At 35.3% G+C, this 19,502-nt stretch overlaps 3 protein-coding genes and 1 pseudogene across 5 annotated transcripts; 1 reads left to right on the top strand and 3 right to left on the bottom strand.

Annotated features, from left to right (window-relative positions):
- Positions 201 to 4,820, bottom strand: LOC18603316 (putative G3BP-like protein). 3 transcript variants are annotated; one of them, XM_007035204.2, is made up of 10 exons: positions 4,672 to 4,820; positions 4,404 to 4,526; positions 4,134 to 4,268; positions 3,298 to 3,604; positions 2,625 to 2,887; positions 2,322 to 2,511; positions 1,977 to 2,098; positions 1,830 to 1,895; positions 1,293 to 1,374; positions 201 to 743 (listed from the first exon to the last, which is right to left on the bottom strand). In XM_007035204.2, the coding sequence occupies exons 2-10, from the start codon at positions 4,440 to 4,442 to the stop codon at positions 520 to 522; spliced, it is 1,428 nt and encodes a 475-aa protein (XP_007035266.2). In that variant the 5' UTR covers positions 4,443 to 4,526; positions 4,672 to 4,820; the 3' UTR covers positions 201 to 519. The 3 variants fall into 3 exon arrangements, with proteins under 3 accessions (XP_007035266.2, XP_007035267.2, XP_007035270.2); XM_007035205.2 differs by having other exon boundaries at positions 201 to 722; positions 4,672 to 4,819; XM_007035208.2 differs by lacking the exon at positions 4,404 to 4,526.
- On the bottom strand, positions 6,425 to 9,381 carry LOC18603315 (28 kDa ribonucleoprotein, chloroplastic). Its single transcript, XM_007035203.2, has 4 exons — positions 8,763 to 9,381; positions 7,530 to 7,631; positions 7,056 to 7,328; positions 6,425 to 6,951 (listed from the first exon to the last, which is right to left on the bottom strand). Exons 1-4 carry the CDS (start codon positions 9,213 to 9,215, stop codon positions 6,898 to 6,900), a joined length of 882 nt encoding a protein of 293 aa, XP_007035265.2. The 5' UTR covers positions 9,216 to 9,381; the 3' UTR covers positions 6,425 to 6,897.
- Positions 11,056 to 17,987, top strand: LOC18603314 (annotated as a pseudogene).
- On the bottom strand, positions 12,477 to 15,956 carry LOC18603313 (receptor-like protein 12). Its single transcript, XM_018118938.1, has 3 exons — positions 15,626 to 15,956; positions 12,934 to 13,495; positions 12,477 to 12,714 (listed from the first exon to the last, which is right to left on the bottom strand). The coding sequence occupies exons 1-3, from the start codon at positions 15,930 to 15,932 to the stop codon at positions 12,693 to 12,695; spliced, it is 891 nt and encodes a 296-aa protein (XP_017974427.1). The 5' UTR covers positions 15,933 to 15,956; the 3' UTR covers positions 12,477 to 12,692.

Genomic DNA, 19,502 nt, shown 5'->3' with positions numbered 1-19,502 from the left:
AAAAAATTCAGAATAGACCTTCGTAAAAACCCTTAACCACCTCTTCCTTTCTATCTCCCAACCATATTTTCTCTTCCATTTACACCTCCAACTACAAATAGCCATTCACTTTCCCCTTCCCAATAGCAAAAGTTAGGATTCGCTTTGTATAGATTTGATGGTGACACTTGGAAATAACTTAAGTAGGAAAGAAAGATATGGAAGGATCAAGCAGGAAGACATATGGGGATTGTTATTGAATAAATAGACCCAACTTATGAGGCAGGCCATTAGTAAAAAGAAATGTGCCCAAAACTTGCAAACATATTGCCTATTTAAATGTTGAAAGAACAAATTTAAGTATGACGGATGCCCTTTCCAAAAATAATGTAATTCCTATTCCAAGCACATCTAAGAAAACTAGCTAATGAAAGCACCAATATATAGTTGTTGAATCTAACAAAAGGGTAAATATGCTGAATTGTGGCGGCTGGAACCAAAAGTTTGATCCCTCCATAAAAGATAAAAAGAATGCTGGCTCTATGAACTTTGTCCAATTCTGGATACTTGTTGGCCAGATAAGCCCCTGTCTTGGCGAGAAGTTGGCCTGTAAAAACCATTTCCTCTCGATCTACTGTAGTCTCGCTCACTTCCATCATAGGCACCCCCCCTGCCATAACTTCGAGCACCAAAACGCCCCCTTGGAGCATCAGTTTGATAGCTGCCTCGGCCTCTACCCCTCCCTGTCCAGAACATTTTAACCACTGGATAAGAATAGAAAACAAATTATATCAATCAAGATAGCTAATGGATTTCATAGCAACAGAAGACCACGTCGGTTCTTGATGTTATATTTGTCATCAAGAAACAAATATCAATTATTTCTACCGTGATGCTGCAATTATCATTTTATTTTCAGGATCTACAAGTTACAGCTATGAAGAAATTCAGCCCTTAATGCCTTCAAAGGTAAAAATCAAGAAAAATGACAGAAGCATCACCATAAACATATGGCGAGACACCTATATGTCCTACTTTGAAACCAGCTACAATCTAATGATGCCATTTATCAATCAGCATAAGCACATGGAGGGCGGCCATTATATAATGTACAATTATATGTGGGCATCTTATATGCCTATATTACATGCTACACCACACAGCTGCCATCAGGTGAGATGCTTGGCCACCTGATAGACAGCTGTAACGGGGCTTGTAAGATGCCCATGTACACAACATTTTGCTTTACAATATAAGTATTCTAATGGGAAAGAAATACAGCCACCAAAAGCAAAAATGAATGAAATACATACTTCCTCCTCGAGATGGGATAAAGCTGTTTGGTCTCCGCTCTTCAATGTACACATTTCGTCCAGCAACCTGTGCAACTCCTGCCTATATCCACATATGATTTGACAAAATTAGTACACAATGTTTATCAAAATGAAAGTCCTACCAGATCAAAAGCAGAAAAATGGATGGAAAGGGAGGATTGGTGACACAACTAAAAGATAACCAACAATTTTCAATGGTGAAAATGTTGATGGTTTGTCTTCATCTCCATAAGGAATTATGTATGCAGAAAAGAGAAATCAGGAGTGACAAACAGAAACATAGATAATATAACTAAAATGTTGAAATGTTGAATTTCCACCCAAGGTGCACAGAATGCACAAATCGATTTGGATTTTCAAATCTTATAATTCAGCCAAAGACTTTTCCAGTTTTCTTTTAAAAAATTTAACACTAAAAACTACGATTAGGTTTGCAGAATGCACCTTCACTGGGAAACAGCATAACTACTAAATAAGAGACATGTTCTTTTGTAGGTTATTGAAGAAAATTCAAACCTTGATTGCATTTTGGACACTTGTCATATCTTCAAATTCAACAAATGCATAACAGACACCAACATCCTGCACGCAACCAAAATGTTTTAGCATTAAAAGTAAGCAAGATTATCGTAATAGGACTACAAGAAAAGCCAAGACATGAACCTTGCGACTACGAATCACAACTCCATCAGGACTGATCTCACCAAATTTCTTGAATTCCTCCTCAATTTCAGACTCAGACACAGAAGAGGGCAAGTTCCTTACATAAACAGATTTTATTTCACCTAAAACACACAAGCAGCAAATTAACTATACATATTTAACTTCGAAACTATAGCCAACATGTGCCTTCTAAAGTTTCAAACCACATGAATATGTATTTGATGAATGTTTTGAGATATTGCAACAACAAAATCTTATGGAACTTCTATAGAATTGAAATTTCTTACATGTCATTATCTCATGTATGAAAATAGTTAAACACAACAGGAACACTTGAAGCTTTACCTTCATCTTCTATGGCAGAAACTTCCTCAACCATATCAGCCCCAGACCTTTCGACAGGACTTGAGGAGACAAAAGCTTGCTGGGTAGTGTGCTGGGGAGCGTGGACCCAGTCAGAAGCAGGTGGTGTGTTCTTGTTAATAGAAATCTGAGGAGCAACTGATGGTGCAGATTGTCCTTTAGCAACCCTTAACTTCAACAATCAAGTATAAAAACAAAATAAAATAGATCAACACTATGAGACAAGTCAATTTCCTAATTTAATAAACACGCATAAAAAATTCATGAGAGTATTGTAGAACATACAATAGAGGCATAGGTGTGCTTCTGGGGTTCCCCAACAGATTCCTCAACAGGAGGCAGATGCTCTTGGACAGTATTCACCATATGCAGAAGTGAACCATTTGACTCTTTCACAGAACTGTTATCCACAATGCTTTCAGATTCTGGGGTTTGCTGCAATCGTGACTCTGGGAAACTAAACTTGTCAACTAGGCCATTTTCTTTAACGTCATCAGGAGCTACAAACTCCCTTCCCTGGATATCTCCACCCAGCAAATAGTTTGAAACTGCAAAGAGAATCATTGCTATCAGCCAAAACATCTGGAAAATGCTAATCTTGCGCTACTATTTTTCAGGAGAAATTTATTATCAAGAGCAAAACTAATGCATATACATATCAAGAGCAAAACTAACACATATACATACTTCAGAATCACCTTATAATCAGACATAATAGAGACATCTGAAATTAATAACCTATGATTCCAGAAAAGAAGGGGAGAATTAGATCCCAAAGCCATCATAGAGAATTCTTTCTTTAAGATGGTAAATTCTTTTAAAGAAAGACAAGCTATACAGTCACACTGATTCCTCAAAATCATATATGTAATCATTGGATTTCAGAACAAAAAAATTTTATCAGGTCAACTGAAAGGAGAATCATAAACTTTACAAGTTAAATCGGATTTGTAAATACCTGGTTCTGGAATTGTTGCTGAAGCATTGAGTTTAGAATCAAGATTGTGCTGTACTAATAAGACTGCTGGATGGTGGTGAATTTGTTCCTCATCAATAAAGTGAAAAATGTCATTTAGAACAAAATAGCCTTTCTCTTGCGGTGCAAGGAAAAATGTTTGCACAAATTGCCTCCTGGAACTGAAATCCTTTACTTGCACAGAACCCGAAACCATCACTAGAACACCTCCATTCCAAGATTCAAGGGAATATGCTGTCTTGATCTCAATCCCGGTGAAGTTGAGCGACATAATGAGGGCATGGATTTGCTTTCAAATGAAAATAGGAGAAAAAGGAAACAATTAAGCCAATAGCTCCTTTCATCAAATGCAAAAACAAACAATAAAAATCAGAATGAAAATGGGAAGTAGAACCATAAATGAAAATGGGCATTGTTATGGAACTATGAAATTCAATTTAAGAAAGCATAACAGGAAAGGAAAATCGATTTTAATAGCTCAGTGGATGCATTACCGAGATATGGTGGAGATTGATGAAAACAGAATTGCAAGATATGAAGCATTATGCCATACTACTGCTTGCATAGAAGTGTATAATTATAAATTCAAACGTGATTATTGACATAGTGAGATTTCTGGACGGGGGCACTAATACATTCAATGATCTAAAATGTTGTGAATATCGAAGTAATCATCTAATTACATATATGACCCAACTCCATAAAATGCAACAAAAAACAGCAAATAACTTTGTTTTTGGAAGATGAAAAAAAAATATAAACTTGATAAACTTGATAAACTAAAGAAACAGTAGAGTAAAATGAGAAAGCGAAACTACCAGCATTGCAGTAGCAGTTTCTCTGTTATTGCCATCGACACGAATCATGGTACTGGAATCACTATAAAACTGGTGCACTAAGTCTGGCTGCTGTTGAAGTACCTGATAGTACTGCCCTACAAAATACGTTCCCACCTGAAAAACCCACAAAGAATAACAAAAAACCCAGATTTTATTTTCACTATACTCTTCAAAAAACCATTAAAAATCACAACTTTTTTAAGGAACAACCGGAAAGATAAGCACTAAAAGAATTAGCTTTTTCAGAACCTGAGCAGCGGTAACTGGAATGGGATAAGGAGTTGCCATTTCTGAAACTCCCTAAACTCCTAAAGAATTAAAAAAAAACCCTTTTTCAAATAGATCCCAGCACTGCTTCCACTTCCCCAAGATCTGCAACACCCCCAAAAACAAAAAAGCTCCCACATTTCAATACACTCAAATAAACCAAACAAATAAAACCCACAAAAAAAAAACACTATAAAACATGAAGAAATCTGAGATGGGGTATTTAGAGAAAACAAGAAAGTGTTGTTACCTATGGGCAGATAGATTTGAGGGAAGATTTTCTCCACCTGTTTTTTTTTTTTTTTTTTGTGCTTTGTTGTAGTCTTGTTGGCTCTGCTGTCTGTGGACTGTTTTGAGTGTTTTGGGTTTTTTTTTTTCCCCTTATATTATTGTTTTTGGGATTTTCTTTTTTAATTTTGTTTCCTTAAAGGATTTCCAAAGTTTGGTAGCCGTCACTATGAACGGTGGAATCCGTGTGGGCACTCCAAAAATGAAAAAGAAAATAGTAAAGGAGCAACCTTTTCCCTAAAGGGAGCCTTGGCTATCTTGCACCTTCTGTTGTCTGTTCCACTTCCACCCTTTTGCAAATTTTCTTTTTGTTGTTTAAAAAGATTTTGAGAAAAATAAAAAAGGGAAAAAAGCATAAAATGTTTGATCTTTAGGATTTTTGTAATGGTTTGTAGAGAATCAGAATCTTAAAACTTTTTTTAACTTAAAAAGTTGTAAAATTTTTAACATTATATTTAATTTTTAATTATATTTAATTAAATTTATATATTTTTATTTTAAATTAAATAATTTCATATAATCAATAATTGATTAATTATCATTAATTTAAACATTATTTGTCATTTTATACTTATATCAAGATAAAGTGAAAGGTAAAAATATTATATATTTATATTTTCATGTCACATTATTATTATTATTATAATAAGTCATTATAACACATCAACTTCACGTTATATAAAAAATAAAAAATAATATTTTAATTAATAATCATTAATTTTAAATATTTACCTTTTAATTTTAATTTTTAAGAAAGGGTATATGCTTTTTGATTAAATAATAATAACCAACAAATGATAAATTATGATTGACTTGATCTCTTAGTTGTGCTAAAATTCAAGACATAATTATTGTCCCCAATGAAAAATGGTTGCAATTGTTACTGATTTTCCCAGCAAACTTGTATAGAAATATGCACATTGTGTTTGTCAATATTACTTTTGGGAGAACATCCGCTGAGATTTTGATCATGTGCTATAGTTTCATGCCTGCCTCATGCCTTAAAGGCATTCCACACACCCTTTACTGCCAGCAGTTTGTGTGTTCTGCTTGCTATCTTTTGGTTTTGTTAAAATGGGGAACTTAATCATTTTGGGTAATCTAAATGGACCTTACCAGTTTCCATCCCAAAAAGGGTTGAACTAAAAATGGAGACAAGCTGTTGGCTAGAATCATTGGCAGTGCCCCAACGCCTTTCTTTGTCAAAACTGTTCTTCTTGGCATAAGTGAATATCAACTAAACATCCAAACATAAAGTAGAAACTAGTGTTTAAGTTTATGGACTTATTTGGTTCAGGCATGCAATCCATATGAAATTCACATGGCCTTGACTAGAAATAAGATGCATCCTGCCACTGCAGCCCCCATTGTTATTTACTGGTTCTGGACTCATTGGAAATTCACAAAACTTGAAGGTTTGTATCAGCCCCGAGTTTTGTCCAACGATTGTTACTCGTTTTAAAGATTTTGAATTCCTTGAGTGAAATTAGTGTTCTTAGGTTTCAAATTTATGGAACTTGATGGATGAAAACATGCATGTAGCCATGTACTAATGCAAATGGAACTTTATTAACTATATCAGAGCTCAGAGTTTCAACAAATTGGTGCTGTGAAATGTCAGCAGGTATCTCTGCAACTAATATAACAAGGCATATAAATTTTAAAAATTTGCAGTTACTACAAACATGACTTGGATTTCTTCTCTCTTCTGTGGATGAAGGAAATGATTTATTCTATTTATCAAGAACAGTAACTGATGGTATTACATAGTTCAAATTTAATGTTTCATGCTCTTTCCCCATCAGGGCATTAAAATGTCAAGTTCCTCAATCTTTGCTTAAAGATGGCATTGGAAACTGCCTGTTCTTGCATGCTTACAACAGAAACTTGTTAGTTGTCAAAGTGTCAACTATGAACCAAAGGGAACAACTCTGAGATGTCTTTGTCCCATAAACAATCATAAGCAAAGCAACTATCAATATTAGCAAAGGTGGCGATGAAGAATTTGTTATAAGTTCCACTCAAGAGAGCTAAAGTGGAAAATGAGGTATAGACAAGGAGAAATGAAAGGGAATTTCAGGTCACTCAGGGTGACTGACTATACTATCTGAGTGACTCCCTCCTTCCATTTCTAAGAGATTGACAGTTACTGTAAATGCTTCTTGAATTCATGTTTCCAGTTGTGATCTTATGATCGTCTTCCTTGAGCCAGGCTCACCCGTATTGCCCTTCCTTCTAGTTCCTAAGAAATCAAGAAAATGGGAAAGTGATTATGGAACCTGCTAAATGGATGTCTGTTGAGGTTAATGATTAGCACACAGAAAGAACAAAAGGAGGAACTGATACCACTCCATTAAGAGATTGAAGGGCAGCTTCCATCTCTGATTTCGTTGAGTAGCTGACAAAACCGTAACCCCGTGACCTTCCTGTCTCCCCGTCATACAAAACCCTTGCTCCAACTACAGTTCCATATTCTTGAAATGCTTGTGTCAAACTTTCAGATGTGACAGACCATGATAGATTCCCAACAAAAAGCTTGTGTTCAGTTTCTGGATATAAAGGTTCTCTAGGTCGAGGTTTGTCTGAAAAGTTCACCCTCAAAGTTCGACCAAGATATTCCTGCAACAGGAAAATTCATTTAGGATTGAAACCTGAAGAAATAGGATTCGCTCAAACACTTTGCTCAATCACATTCTTAAAGTAGAGTAGTACTTTATGAATTAACATCCACCATTTCAACATAAGAGAACTAGTCTCCTATTTTGTGCTCAAGTATGCACATGCACTTATACAACAACAAATAGAGAGAGTGCTTCTTACGCTTCCATCCAGATTTTCAATAACTGTGTTACAATCTTCAACGGTGCTCATTGTCACAAATGCAAAGCCCCTGCTTTTTCCAGTTTCTCTATCATAAAGCACCTTAAACCATTCACAGAATCTATTAGAAAACAGAGAAATGAGATATCGCACAGAATGCCATAAATGATAGTGTGATGAAGGCAATTTGTATGTGAAGGCAAAGCTTTTTCATGTATAACTTAGAAAATATAAGGAGATAGAACATTGCATCTTAATTCAACAGAATATGCATGCTGCGTGAAATCTAGACACCGTTGTATCAGTAAAGATGAAAGCAAAATAAACCCTGCAATGGTTAATCAATAAGCTCAGTAACTCTCCCTTCAAACCTCTCGAATCTTAAACTTGTAAGTGAGTAAATAATCCTTCTCTAATCTTTCATCTACTGACGTGATTGCATATATAAGAAGGTTCAACATTTCTTCCACTTCCTAAATATCCTCTTTCTTGCAGGTGTTGTAACCAAAGAATGAGCAAGAAAAAGAAAATTCGGGTCATCAAATCACCATATTTGGAGATAACAGTGGTCTGATTTTGGGTTTTGCATAGTATATTTGAGTCTAACTGTGTAAATGCACCGGGAAACTTCCCTATCTGTTTCTTGTTATAGGTATTGCTAGGAATGATTTAAAAAGTAAAAAGAGTGGAAAGAAGGTTGATATAAAGAAGCAAAGTAGAAGAAAAAACTGCAATGTTAAACAGCGTGTGTAGATGTTCAAGACTAAAAGCTCGACATGGTTGAAGTTGAATGAAGCCTGAGCTATTATCCTAAGCTCAACCAGAATCAGATATCATTTTGAGATTTGATCATTCAGCATTTAGCAGGCCTGAGCTTATTCGAAACTTTACTCTCTAGAACCAAGCTGAATCTCAATCTGTGTCCTTTCAGCTGTATTTACAACTTTAACTTCAGTTTCATTCATGTAAACAATTGAAATTGGTTTGTAATTAGCTTAATGCTGCATTTATCAAGCCTCAAGATTTCCACCTTCTGCAGCACATTGATCTCATACTCTCAAAGCTTAAGATCCGGGTAATTCAGTCAGAGCAACTACAAAATTCCAATTATAGGCCGGTAAGGAAGTAGAACGACAATTAATCTGCCTATCTCAATTCTCAACTAATAACCTTTTACTTCATGATACTTGCATCTTAACAACTCGTCTAGATTTGATCAGTCAAATTAATTACCTCAACAAGCTCTGGACTGCCATACTCCTGTATTATCCCTGCGAGTTGGGCACTGTCAACATTGTAAGGCAAGTTCCCAAAGTAAAGCTTAGTATTCACAGGAGACTCAGCTTCAGCCGCAGTCTCAGCCTGAGCTTCAGTTTCTCCTTCTGCTGCTACTTCTCCTTCCTTCACCTCTTCCTCCGCCAAACTTTCTTCCTCTTGGGCAGTTGCGGCGGCCTCTTGTTGGGCAACAGCAGCTGACACCTTAAGCACACGCCACTTTTGCACAGTGCCGCTGGTGAGGAAAAGTTCATGAGTGAAGAAAGAGTGAGATATTGATGATATCGTGCGAGACGATGGAAATCTAAGGACTGAATGATCAGCTGTCAATTGCTTAAAACGCATGCATTTGAGGGTCTGGATGGATGGAGAGAAAGATGAGCCTACTGCTGCTGCAGCTGTTGCAGCCATGGTAATATCGGATGTTCTTGTCGTTGGTGGCAGCAATGGATCAGTCAGTGCTGGTAGGTGGAGGTTTTTTCAGTTAAGAGGGATGTTGAGGCAGGAGCTGAAAAAGTTGCTACAAGGTTTCGAACCGGAGGGAGTGTAAAGTTATCCAAGCTGATATGGGCAGATTCTGTCCAATGAGCTGCAGATAAGGTGAGTTCAGTTCACTTTCGGTATGGATCGGTTTTCTAGACTGTTAAACTGGGCTTTTTCCACTAGGACACTTCTTTTTCCTGGTGAGACTAGATCCTGGTTTATTTATAGTTTGTCCTCTGGACTTTGGTGGTATTTGTTCTTCTCTACAGTGCAGTAAATTTTCAGAACACAGAGCAATTCAGAGAACCATTAGCAATAATTAATGAGAAGGAATTGCATACTTCCCTAAATGATTATCATGTTTCAAAAATTATACCAGTAATTAGGATCCACTTAAGGGAGTGAATTAGAGACCAGAAGAAGATATAGCATTGTCTTGGTAAAATTACACAATTGAAAATAGAAAATTCAGAGTAAAGATGTAAAATTACAGTTTCATGGTAGATTCTGGGGTTCATTTTGAACACTGCTTGTCATCAAATGGTTTTTTTTTTCCTCAAAATCCTGTCGAATAACATGAAATTTACACAGGAATGAAAGTGGTGTTCACCTTTTTATTAACAAGCAAAAACACAGAGACACTTGAAAGTTGGGCTAGGAGTTGTGCCTCCATTGGAATTGTGCTTTTTCAAACGCTTGTTTTTACAATCCTCAAGTAGGCAATTGTTTGGATATAAGGTCTCTTCACATCTTTTGCCGTGCATCAATCTGTGGTGCCATTGAGACGACTGCAAGAACAGAAATCAAACAGACAAATCATAAACTTAATTGGATTCTTTAATTCTCTTTCCACGACAAGGTAATTTCAATGTTGACCCTACAATTTGGAATAAACATTTAGTAATTATATAAAATTTGGATTTCTTCAATTGAAAATAAATTGAGGAAATTGTGGAATTGATATGAAGTAAATTTGTCAAAATATGAAAAAAAAAACAACACTTACATAAAATTTGAAATTCTTATTGAGGGAATAAATTCAGGAACAGATATGAAATATGGGAAAAAATCAACAATTACATAAAATTTGATATTTCTATAAAGAGAATAAATTAAGGAACAAATATGAAACAAATTTGTCAAAATACGAAAAGAAATCAGACTATGATATATATACATTATATGGATACAATTCTTTTGTCCTCACATTATGCCATGCTTCCTATCCCATATTCAGATTAATGCTGTGTTCTTGTTTCATGTTCAGATTACTATCCCACGTCCACAAACCAATTTGAATTGAACCATTAACGTTAACAGAGTTAACATTGCTATAATCCCTTTAATTTCCTCTTCTTCATTTTCTTGATCATGTATTGTAAAAACATTAGGTTAACATAGACACTTCTTCAAATGTAATTAAATTATTTATGATTTTTTTTTTTGCCTAATATGAATAAAACAGAAAAGGCTAGAGTTGGGTATAATTCCTTTTTGTACGGACAACTTTCGTCTTCAGCCCCTTCACTCTTTTAGAAACAACCAAACATCCACAACAGTCTCAAACCTTGAACCTAACCCCTTGATCCCAAAGTCCAAAGTCTTATAAAATATGGGCTTGTCCAATAAGCCCATAACCCGTTTGACAAAATGCCTTGTCACGTGGTATTAGGTATACAATGATTCGTGGGTATTTTCAAAACGGGTTTTAAAGTAAAGCCTTGGCCTTATTCCATCAAATGCCAGAAATTGATGTCTGGGCTCATGCATGGCCATGATGTGGAAGGTGCAAGGAGAGTTTTTGAAGGAAAACTTGGAGGAAGGGTATTTTATGAATGGAATGTTGGAGGAAGGGTTGAAGGTTTTTCGGGAGATGCCAGGGAAAGATGTTATATCTTGGAACTTGGTGATTGAAGGACTTGTGACTTGTGAAAAGTTTGATTTTAAAAGAATCGAGTTATAGAGATATGTTGCTTCTTGGACAGTTATGATTTCAGCTTGTTAATTCTTTGAAGAGATGCCAGTAAAGGATGTTGGTGCATGGAATGCGATGCTAGAGGCTTATGTGGGCTTTGAGTGTGTTGACAAGGCAGTAATATTGTTCCAGGAAATGCCTGAGAAGGATTTGAATTCATGGAAATTATTTTTTTGGAAATTTAACAATATATTCATTTCAGAGGGAAATTACACAAAGATTCAGATCTGTAACGGTTATAAAGGAAGAGTAACAGATCAGATCAGAATCATCGCAACAAAAACTGTGGCGCCCATCTGTGCATGCATAAACAGATATCCTGGTCTTCCATGGAGGTTCCAGTGACCAGCATAAGCGGCACACTCAAAAAAGCCCCCCTTGCTACGTTTACATACACCCTCCTAAGCTTAACTACTCCCATGCCCAAAAGAAAAACATTCATTACATGACTAATTACAAAATTCATCACAAACACACAACCTCTTCCTGCATCATGATCAAACCTGTTCAATGGGGTCTAAACCGGCCGTCACAATATCTCAACATATAAGCCGCACAAATCAGAATTCATGGAAATTATTGATGAGTAGGTTGGTTACAAATAGTAGATGCTTTGCATTGTTTAATGGAAAAGCCTACAAAATGTTGTAAAACATTTAAGTCAATCTTGTTGGGGTTGATAAGAAATGGACTTGTTAAGTAAACTCATGCATTTTTTGAGAAACAACCATATAAGAATGCTGAAAATTTTCAGAATATAGAACAATTCAGAGAATCATTGGCAATAATTACAGAGAAGAAATTGCATACTTCCCCAAATGATTATCATGTTTCAAAAATTGTACTGGTAATTAGGATCCACTTAAGGGAGTGAATTAGAGATTAGAAGAAGATCATATAGCATTGTCTTGGTAAAAATTACATATTTGAAAGTGGAAAAATTCTGAGTAGAGATGTAAAATTACAGGCCATTAGCTAGTGTCGAGTTGCTCTCCACTAAAGTAACTTATTTATCTTATATAATTGGCATACAATTTAGTGTTCTAACCTCTATTTGATCCCTAAATTTGTTATTTGCATATTTTACTTTTAAAATGCTTTAGAAGGAAACAGATTAAGAGTTTCAATCTGAGAATGGAAATGGCTTTGATCTATTGACTTACACCATCATCAACACTCTGTTTTTGAATTGTTTTTTTGCTCTTAGGTAATCATGCATTTCCAAAAGCAAAGAAGCAATGCCAAATTACTTTGCTACAAAAAACTGTAATAATACAAGTTGAAAATCACAACTAAACTGATCAGCAAAAATCTGAAAGGGGTAGAAATCTACATTTCATGACTTGGTGCAGAAGATTTCCTGTAAATGAGTCTGCCCTCCAGATGTGGGGTTTCCAAGTTGAATAACTCTGCATGATTTTGTTGAACAACTAACCAAATAGAGCCTTTTTGCTGTCATAAGATAAAGAAAAGAAAAGAAAGCATTGGTCTGAGAAGTTCAAAAGCACGAACAAATGTTCATCTGTTAAAACAAGTGATTGGAAAAACTGAATTTACCATAACCCTTGACTTCTGTAGGTGGAGCATTACACATGTAAATAATTCAATTAAAATATATTATATGTTCGTGAAAAATAAATATACAGAAATTGATTAGACAGATATACTTACGGAGTTGTTAATTTTCTAAATTTGTTTGATATGTTGAAAGGACCAAACACCAGAAGACCAAACACACTCCAAAAGCCAACGGGAAATCCATATGCCATGCCTAAACAGAACCAAACCGTTTCAAATCCGTTGTCATTTTCTCCACCTCCATTTCCAATATCCTCAGTTGTACCATTTGCAGAACATTTGTCTAGAAGTGGCGATCCACAGAGTTGGTTGCCAACATAACTTGATGAATCCAAGCTTTGTAACTGAGTGCTCGAAGGAATTTGTCCGATCAAGTTGTTGTAAGACAAGTTTAAGTAGCTCAAAAATGTCAAAGTTGACATGCTTTCAGGAATTGGACCAGACAATTTGTTGACGGAGAAATCAACTGATTCTAGTAATCCCATCAGGCCAATATTTTTAGGTATTGGTCCGGTGAAAAGATTATGTGACAAATTCAATGCCTGCAATCTCAATAAGCTTGTTACTTCCATGGGGATCTCTCCTGATAATTTGTTGTAAGAAAAATCTATGCTTCTGACCAAGTCAAGAGTTGTGTTATACTGAAGCATTCGGCCTTTCATGACAATTGATGCAAAAAAAGTACGGTAACGAATTAGGTAAGACGTAACATTTTCCATATAACCACTAATCTTTACCATAGCACTAAAGTTACTTAAACATCTTGGTAAACTTCCGAAGAGATCATTGTTAGCAAGGTCCAACATTTGGAGAGAATCAACAGCACACAATTGATCTGGTATGCACCCTGAAAACTTGTTTGAACGAAGCCTTAAGACTTTTAGCTTTTGAAAACGATGGTCTAGCCATTTAGGGATGTGCCCATAAAATCCGTTCTCACCGAAATCAAGTAGCACCAAATTTGTGCAATATTTCAGCGACGGTGGAATTTTTCCGGAGAGGTTATTGTTTTGAAGATGCAATGACTGAAGGGAATGCAAAGTTCCCATAGAGCTTGGAATTCTTCCGGTGAGTTTGTTGCTTTTTAAATCTAAGACCATCAAATTTTGCCAATTCAACCAACAATTTGGAATTTCCCCGAATAGAATATTTTCACCAAGATTAAGAACTTTTGTTGTCATATTCTCTTTCAACTTATAACATAAAAAAGAGAAAAGAGATCCTGAGAAAAAATTATTGGAAAGGTCTAAAACAGACACATTGGAAGAGATTCGAGGTAATGGACCACTAAAATTATTAAAACTAAGGTCAATGACAGGATAAAAAAAATCAGGATAAAAAAATGCAAAGCTAGATATATAAGGAATCTGTCCACGGATTTGGTTGTGAGAGAGATTGAAATAGCGAATTTGGAAGGATGAACTCCAGAACCAACTAGGAATGCTATCTGAAATCATTGAGTTAGAGATATCTAGATATTCTAAATGTTTTTGTGATCGAAGCCACAGAGGAAACTGCCAACCTACACGCAAAGATCTCAATCCTAATATTTCGAGTTGAAAAGGAGGAACCCAACTAGGACTAACTCTTAAAAACATTGAGTTGTTAGAAGCAAATAAGAGTTTCAATTTTGTAAGATTGCCAAAGTGAATTTCTGAAACAACACTCCCTAACAAATTATTAGAAATAAAAAATATTTCCAAGTTTGCAAGTTGTCCAATTGACTCAGGAAGGTGTCCTGTCAAATTGTTCTGATCAAGTTCTAAATCTGTTAGGGAAGAAAGTTCTCCTATGGACGATGGAATGGGACCAGAAATTGAGTTATTATACAAAGACAGTTCCTTCAAATTCTTAAAGTTCACAAGTTGATTAGTTAATTGACCAAAAAGTTGACACCCACTTAAATCCAGTATATCAAGTTGTTTAGAAACACATGCTGACAAAATTGCTAAAATATCAGATATATCTTGACTCAAGTTCACACGTGAAAAACGGATTGACTTTAAGTTACAAAGATTTCCCATTGATCTTGGAATCTTTCCTTCAAGTTCATTCAATGAAAAATCAAGGTCAACAGCAGAACTCATGTTTCCTACTGCACTGGAAATTAAACCTTGCAAGTTGTTAGAGCGAAGGCTAAGAAATTCAAGAGAGTTAAGATCATACAACCAGTCAGGTATTGAAGAATTAAAAGCGTTAACTGAAAGATCAAGGTGCCTAAGAGAGGTCATGTTTTCAAGGCCATCAAATATTCGTCCTTCCAAATTGTTTTGACTCAAATCAAGAGAAACTAGAGATTTGAGATGAAATATCCAGCTAAAGTTGAACAAGCCATTCTCAAAAGAAATTGAAGAAAGGTCAAGAATTGCAAGAGAGGATAGATTAAGATTTGTGGGTGGAGGAACCTGAGGAAGTTGACAACCTGACAAATATAATTTCTCCAAGGAAGGGAGTGTGTTTAGTACTTTCAACCAATTGGAAGCCTTTGTAAGGTTCACATTACCCAAATCAAGGTGTTCTAACGAGGAAAGACCAGACAACCATTGGAGATTGGCAACATGGAGATGATCTTTGTCATCGGCGTAAAGATTAAGATACCGTAAACTTGAGAGGTTTCCAAGTTGATGAGGAACTAATCCTCCAAATCCAGCATTAGAGAGGTTAAGGTATCTTAAACTCTCGATAGAACCTAAGAACTGGGGAATGGGAATACCTTCAAATGCATTGTTGCTCAAGTCCAAATAAGTCAAATGCTTTAACTTGAGCAAGGAAGGGTTTATCTTACCTCTTAGCTTTGACCTCTCAAAGGCTTCAGATTCAGCATCATTGGCATAAAAACTTACCGAAGAAGATAATGACGGATTTCTAAGATGGAGCTCAAGCACATGGCCAGTCACATTGTCACAAACAACTCCAACCCACCCGCAACAATCTTCGTTAAGAGTCCAGAAGGCTAACCGGTTTGCATGATCTATGAGATCGTGTTTGAACATGAAAAGTGCTTCTCTCTCACTCTCAATGCAACCATCATTGAAATTGATGATACAAAAGCTAATGCTAATGAGAAACAAAAGCATTAAAATAGTACTCATTGCTCTTCAATTTTATTCTCTTAACTTTTTTTTTATGTAGGGGATAGACACGCCCAAGCTTTTTATACACGGAAGAATACTGCCCAAGCCTTTACATTAGTACTGAATTGCCAAGTAACTTCCTGCTCCAATCAAACTTGAATAATTGAATTTCCAAGTAGCTTCCTGTTCCAATCAAACTTGAATAATTTTTCCATATGTAGACATACCAAAAGCATTATAAGATGAATACAAAGCCAATGCAAGACATATGTTTTGCTGCTTAAAATTAATCTCAACAGTTTGTCTTACCTCGGACTACTTTTTCTATCCGTTGGTCTTCCTTTTGATCAATTTGATGAGTCTGTGAAATTTTTTGTGTGGACAACAGATTGTTGACTAATCATCACTTCGAAAATTCCATATACACACAAATAAATGCATAAGATCGTTTTATGTATAATATTTTCATAATAATGATTTCATTTGCAATCTTTACATGCATTCTGGTTTTTCCTTCGTTTTATTCCGATGTTTTACATGTTGATTTAGGATCTTCAACTTGAGGTTCAATTGGCTGTTTTGCAAATATATATTTTAACCAATAGCTGATTGACACGAGTGCGGTCTGACGTGAACCTGAGCAAATAGGACCACCAGTCCACCGGACACCTCTCTTTTTCAGGCCCAACATTCTTTAAAAGCAACCGAACATCCAGCACAGTCTCTTTTTCTATGCCTTTCTCTTGCTCTCTGCTTTTGACGAATGTAATTGTTGGATATTTTGAAATCGGTGAGGTTAGGAGAGCGATTAAAGTTTTCGAATTGATGCCAATTCAAGAAGTAACTGTGTGGAATGTCATCATATGTGGGTTGGGAGAAACTGATTGTTGTGATCAAGAAGGTTTTAAGATTTTCATCAGAATGGAAGAATCAGGTTTCTCCCCTGATGAAGCTACATTTACTAGTATATTAACCATTTCTTCTAATTGCCAAGCTTAGACCTCGGAAAGTAGAGTCTGTAAGTTGAATCCCTAAATCCATGTGTGAATATTAAAACACTAAAAGCATAAACTATTTATTGTTTATCTGTTTGGATTGTTGGGGCAATTGATAGCGAAAAAATAAGAATTTCTGATTAAGATTAGATATTCTCTTCGCACTTTTCTTTGTTTATGACTATTTTTAATGAACAAATATTGTTTGCTAGAAGGAAAGAATACCCCCTAAACCATATATATATATAAAATAAAATAAATTTTAGTAAAAGTCTCCCATTAAAGGTTTACTAGGTCAAGCTCTACACAACCGTCAAACCATACTTGCGTAATAATACGTGCAAAACACATAATTAATTGATCACTTTAATATTAATTTGACTCTCATATTTTGTTTCATGGATTAAATCATCCGACTATTTCATTAAAGCAAAATCATCAATTAATAGTAATCCACGTCACAGAAAATTCTAACATAGTCATGCACAGATAATTAAGGTGGGTTTAAATATTTTCGCCGCAGTTTCTAATGCATTGGTCACTACGTACGAAAGTTGTGGTGGCTTGCACTCTGCGGCCATGATGTTATTTCTTGGAATTCTATAATATGTAGATTTGCTTACCATGGAAATGCTGAAAAAGGTCTCGAGATGTTTGAGCTTATGAGATTAACTGATGTTAAGGCTAATCAAATAACTTTTATCGGTGTTTTATCTGCCCGTAGCCATGCTGGGCAGGTAGAACAAGGTAAATACTACTTTACTTGTATGAAAAACAAATGCTCTCTTGAGCCAACAACTGAGCATTATTCTTGTATTGTTGATCTGTGGGGGAGAACTGGACTCATAGACGAGGCAATGAGTTTTCTTAATCAAATGACAGCAGATGGGATTGAAGTTCCTGCTAGTATATGGGGAGCTTTGCTTGGAACCTGCGGAATGGAATCCACAATAAAATTGGGGTGGCGGTGATAGCTGCTGAGAGAGTTTTAGAAATAGAACCTCATAACTCTGTTTTTTATACTTACAGAGTTACTGATTTTTCAAATTTGTTTGAAAAGCGAAAACTGCATATATAGACCTCCATTGTCGCTTATTAATCACCAAAGAACAAAACACTCTCCAAAGACCATATTTCATGCCCAACCAGAACCCAGTCCGCTTTAAATCTGTTGTCATTTTCTCCAATTCCATTTTCAATATTTTGCAGAACACTTGTCTGGATACAGAAAGGTTGTTGCCAACATAACTTTGATGAATCCAAGCTTTGTAACTGAGTGCTGGAAGGAATTTGTCCAATCAAGTTGTTGTAAGACAAGTTCAAAAGGCTAAAAAATGTCAAATTTGACATGCTTTCAGGAATTGGACAAGACAATTGATTAATAGAGAAATCAACCGATACTAGAGACACAATTATCTATTTTCCAACAAACATAATTATTTATTTTGTAATATAATTATTTGAATAAACATAACTTTTGAATAATGAACCACCATCATAATTGTTCAAAGGACATTGTTTTTTATTCTTTCATTATTATTATTATTGAAAATGTCCAAAATGATTTACTCCTGTGCTGCTGTTATTAGTTTTTCTCACTCTCTTCACCATCAACTTTGATGGGATGGCCTAAAATTTCCATGATGCATTAATATTTCATTTGATCTAGTCAATCTTCATAAAAAACTAGTGCTGTTACAAATTTTCAATTAATAAGCTAATTTATCATAAATTTGTGACGATGTGAAAAATATCAAATTCAACATGAAAAGTCTAACCCATCAGTCACGCCCGAAACATTTTCCACAAGAGAGACATTTGAAAAGTATAACAATTTGAATTGTCGCTTGCCAATATAGCTACAGCAAGAGATTACGATGTTATTGCTTAATTGGTCCATTTTCCAACGTTTTGGCATAAATCTCAAATGCTTTAATGCTTTGCCCCCTCTTAACCTTTATTAGTTTGTTTTTCTTTCTACAATTCTTAACCTTCATTGGTGCATGGTGCCTGTCACGGTCCAGAGATCCGTGATTAGTCCAGCCCGTGTGGACTGCCAAGTTAGTCCACATGTAGGGTCATCTTGGCAACCAAACAAAGTATTCTAAGACAGTTAGAATATTTTTCAAAAATAAAGTTTTTCTTATTGGTTACTTGCTCATCAAGGAGGTATAATTTCAGGACTTTACTTTTCTTGTACTTCAAAGAAGTTTAGGTTAGATACTTCCATATGAAATCAATCTCAACAGTTTGTTATCTCGAACTTTTTTCTCTACATGTTGGCCTCCTTTTTTATCAATTCTTTGAGTCTTGATCTCGTTTGTGCGGACAATAGATTGTTGATTAATTACCAATGTCTTGATATTCAAATTATCCGTAAAGATATAGTCTTCTAATATATATATATATATATATATATAAAAGGATGGAAACATAATGTTATCTTAAAAAAAAGTATGAAACTACACATAATTTAAATATAAAAAATGACGATTTATAATAAATAAAATATCTAAACTTGATTTTATTTTGTAAAAAATAGTACTAAACAATGACTTGGAATCTATTTGCAATGGTCAAAATATTCATTAAG

This window comes from Theobroma cacao, chromosome 4 (assembly GCF_000208745.1).
Source record: "Theobroma cacao cultivar B97-61/B2 chromosome 4, Criollo_cocoa_genome_V2, whole genome shotgun sequence".
NCBI classification, from domain to species: domain Eukaryota; kingdom Viridiplantae; phylum Streptophyta; class Magnoliopsida; order Malvales; family Malvaceae; genus Theobroma; species Theobroma cacao.
This window is presented reverse-complemented; position numbering and strand designations above follow the sequence as displayed.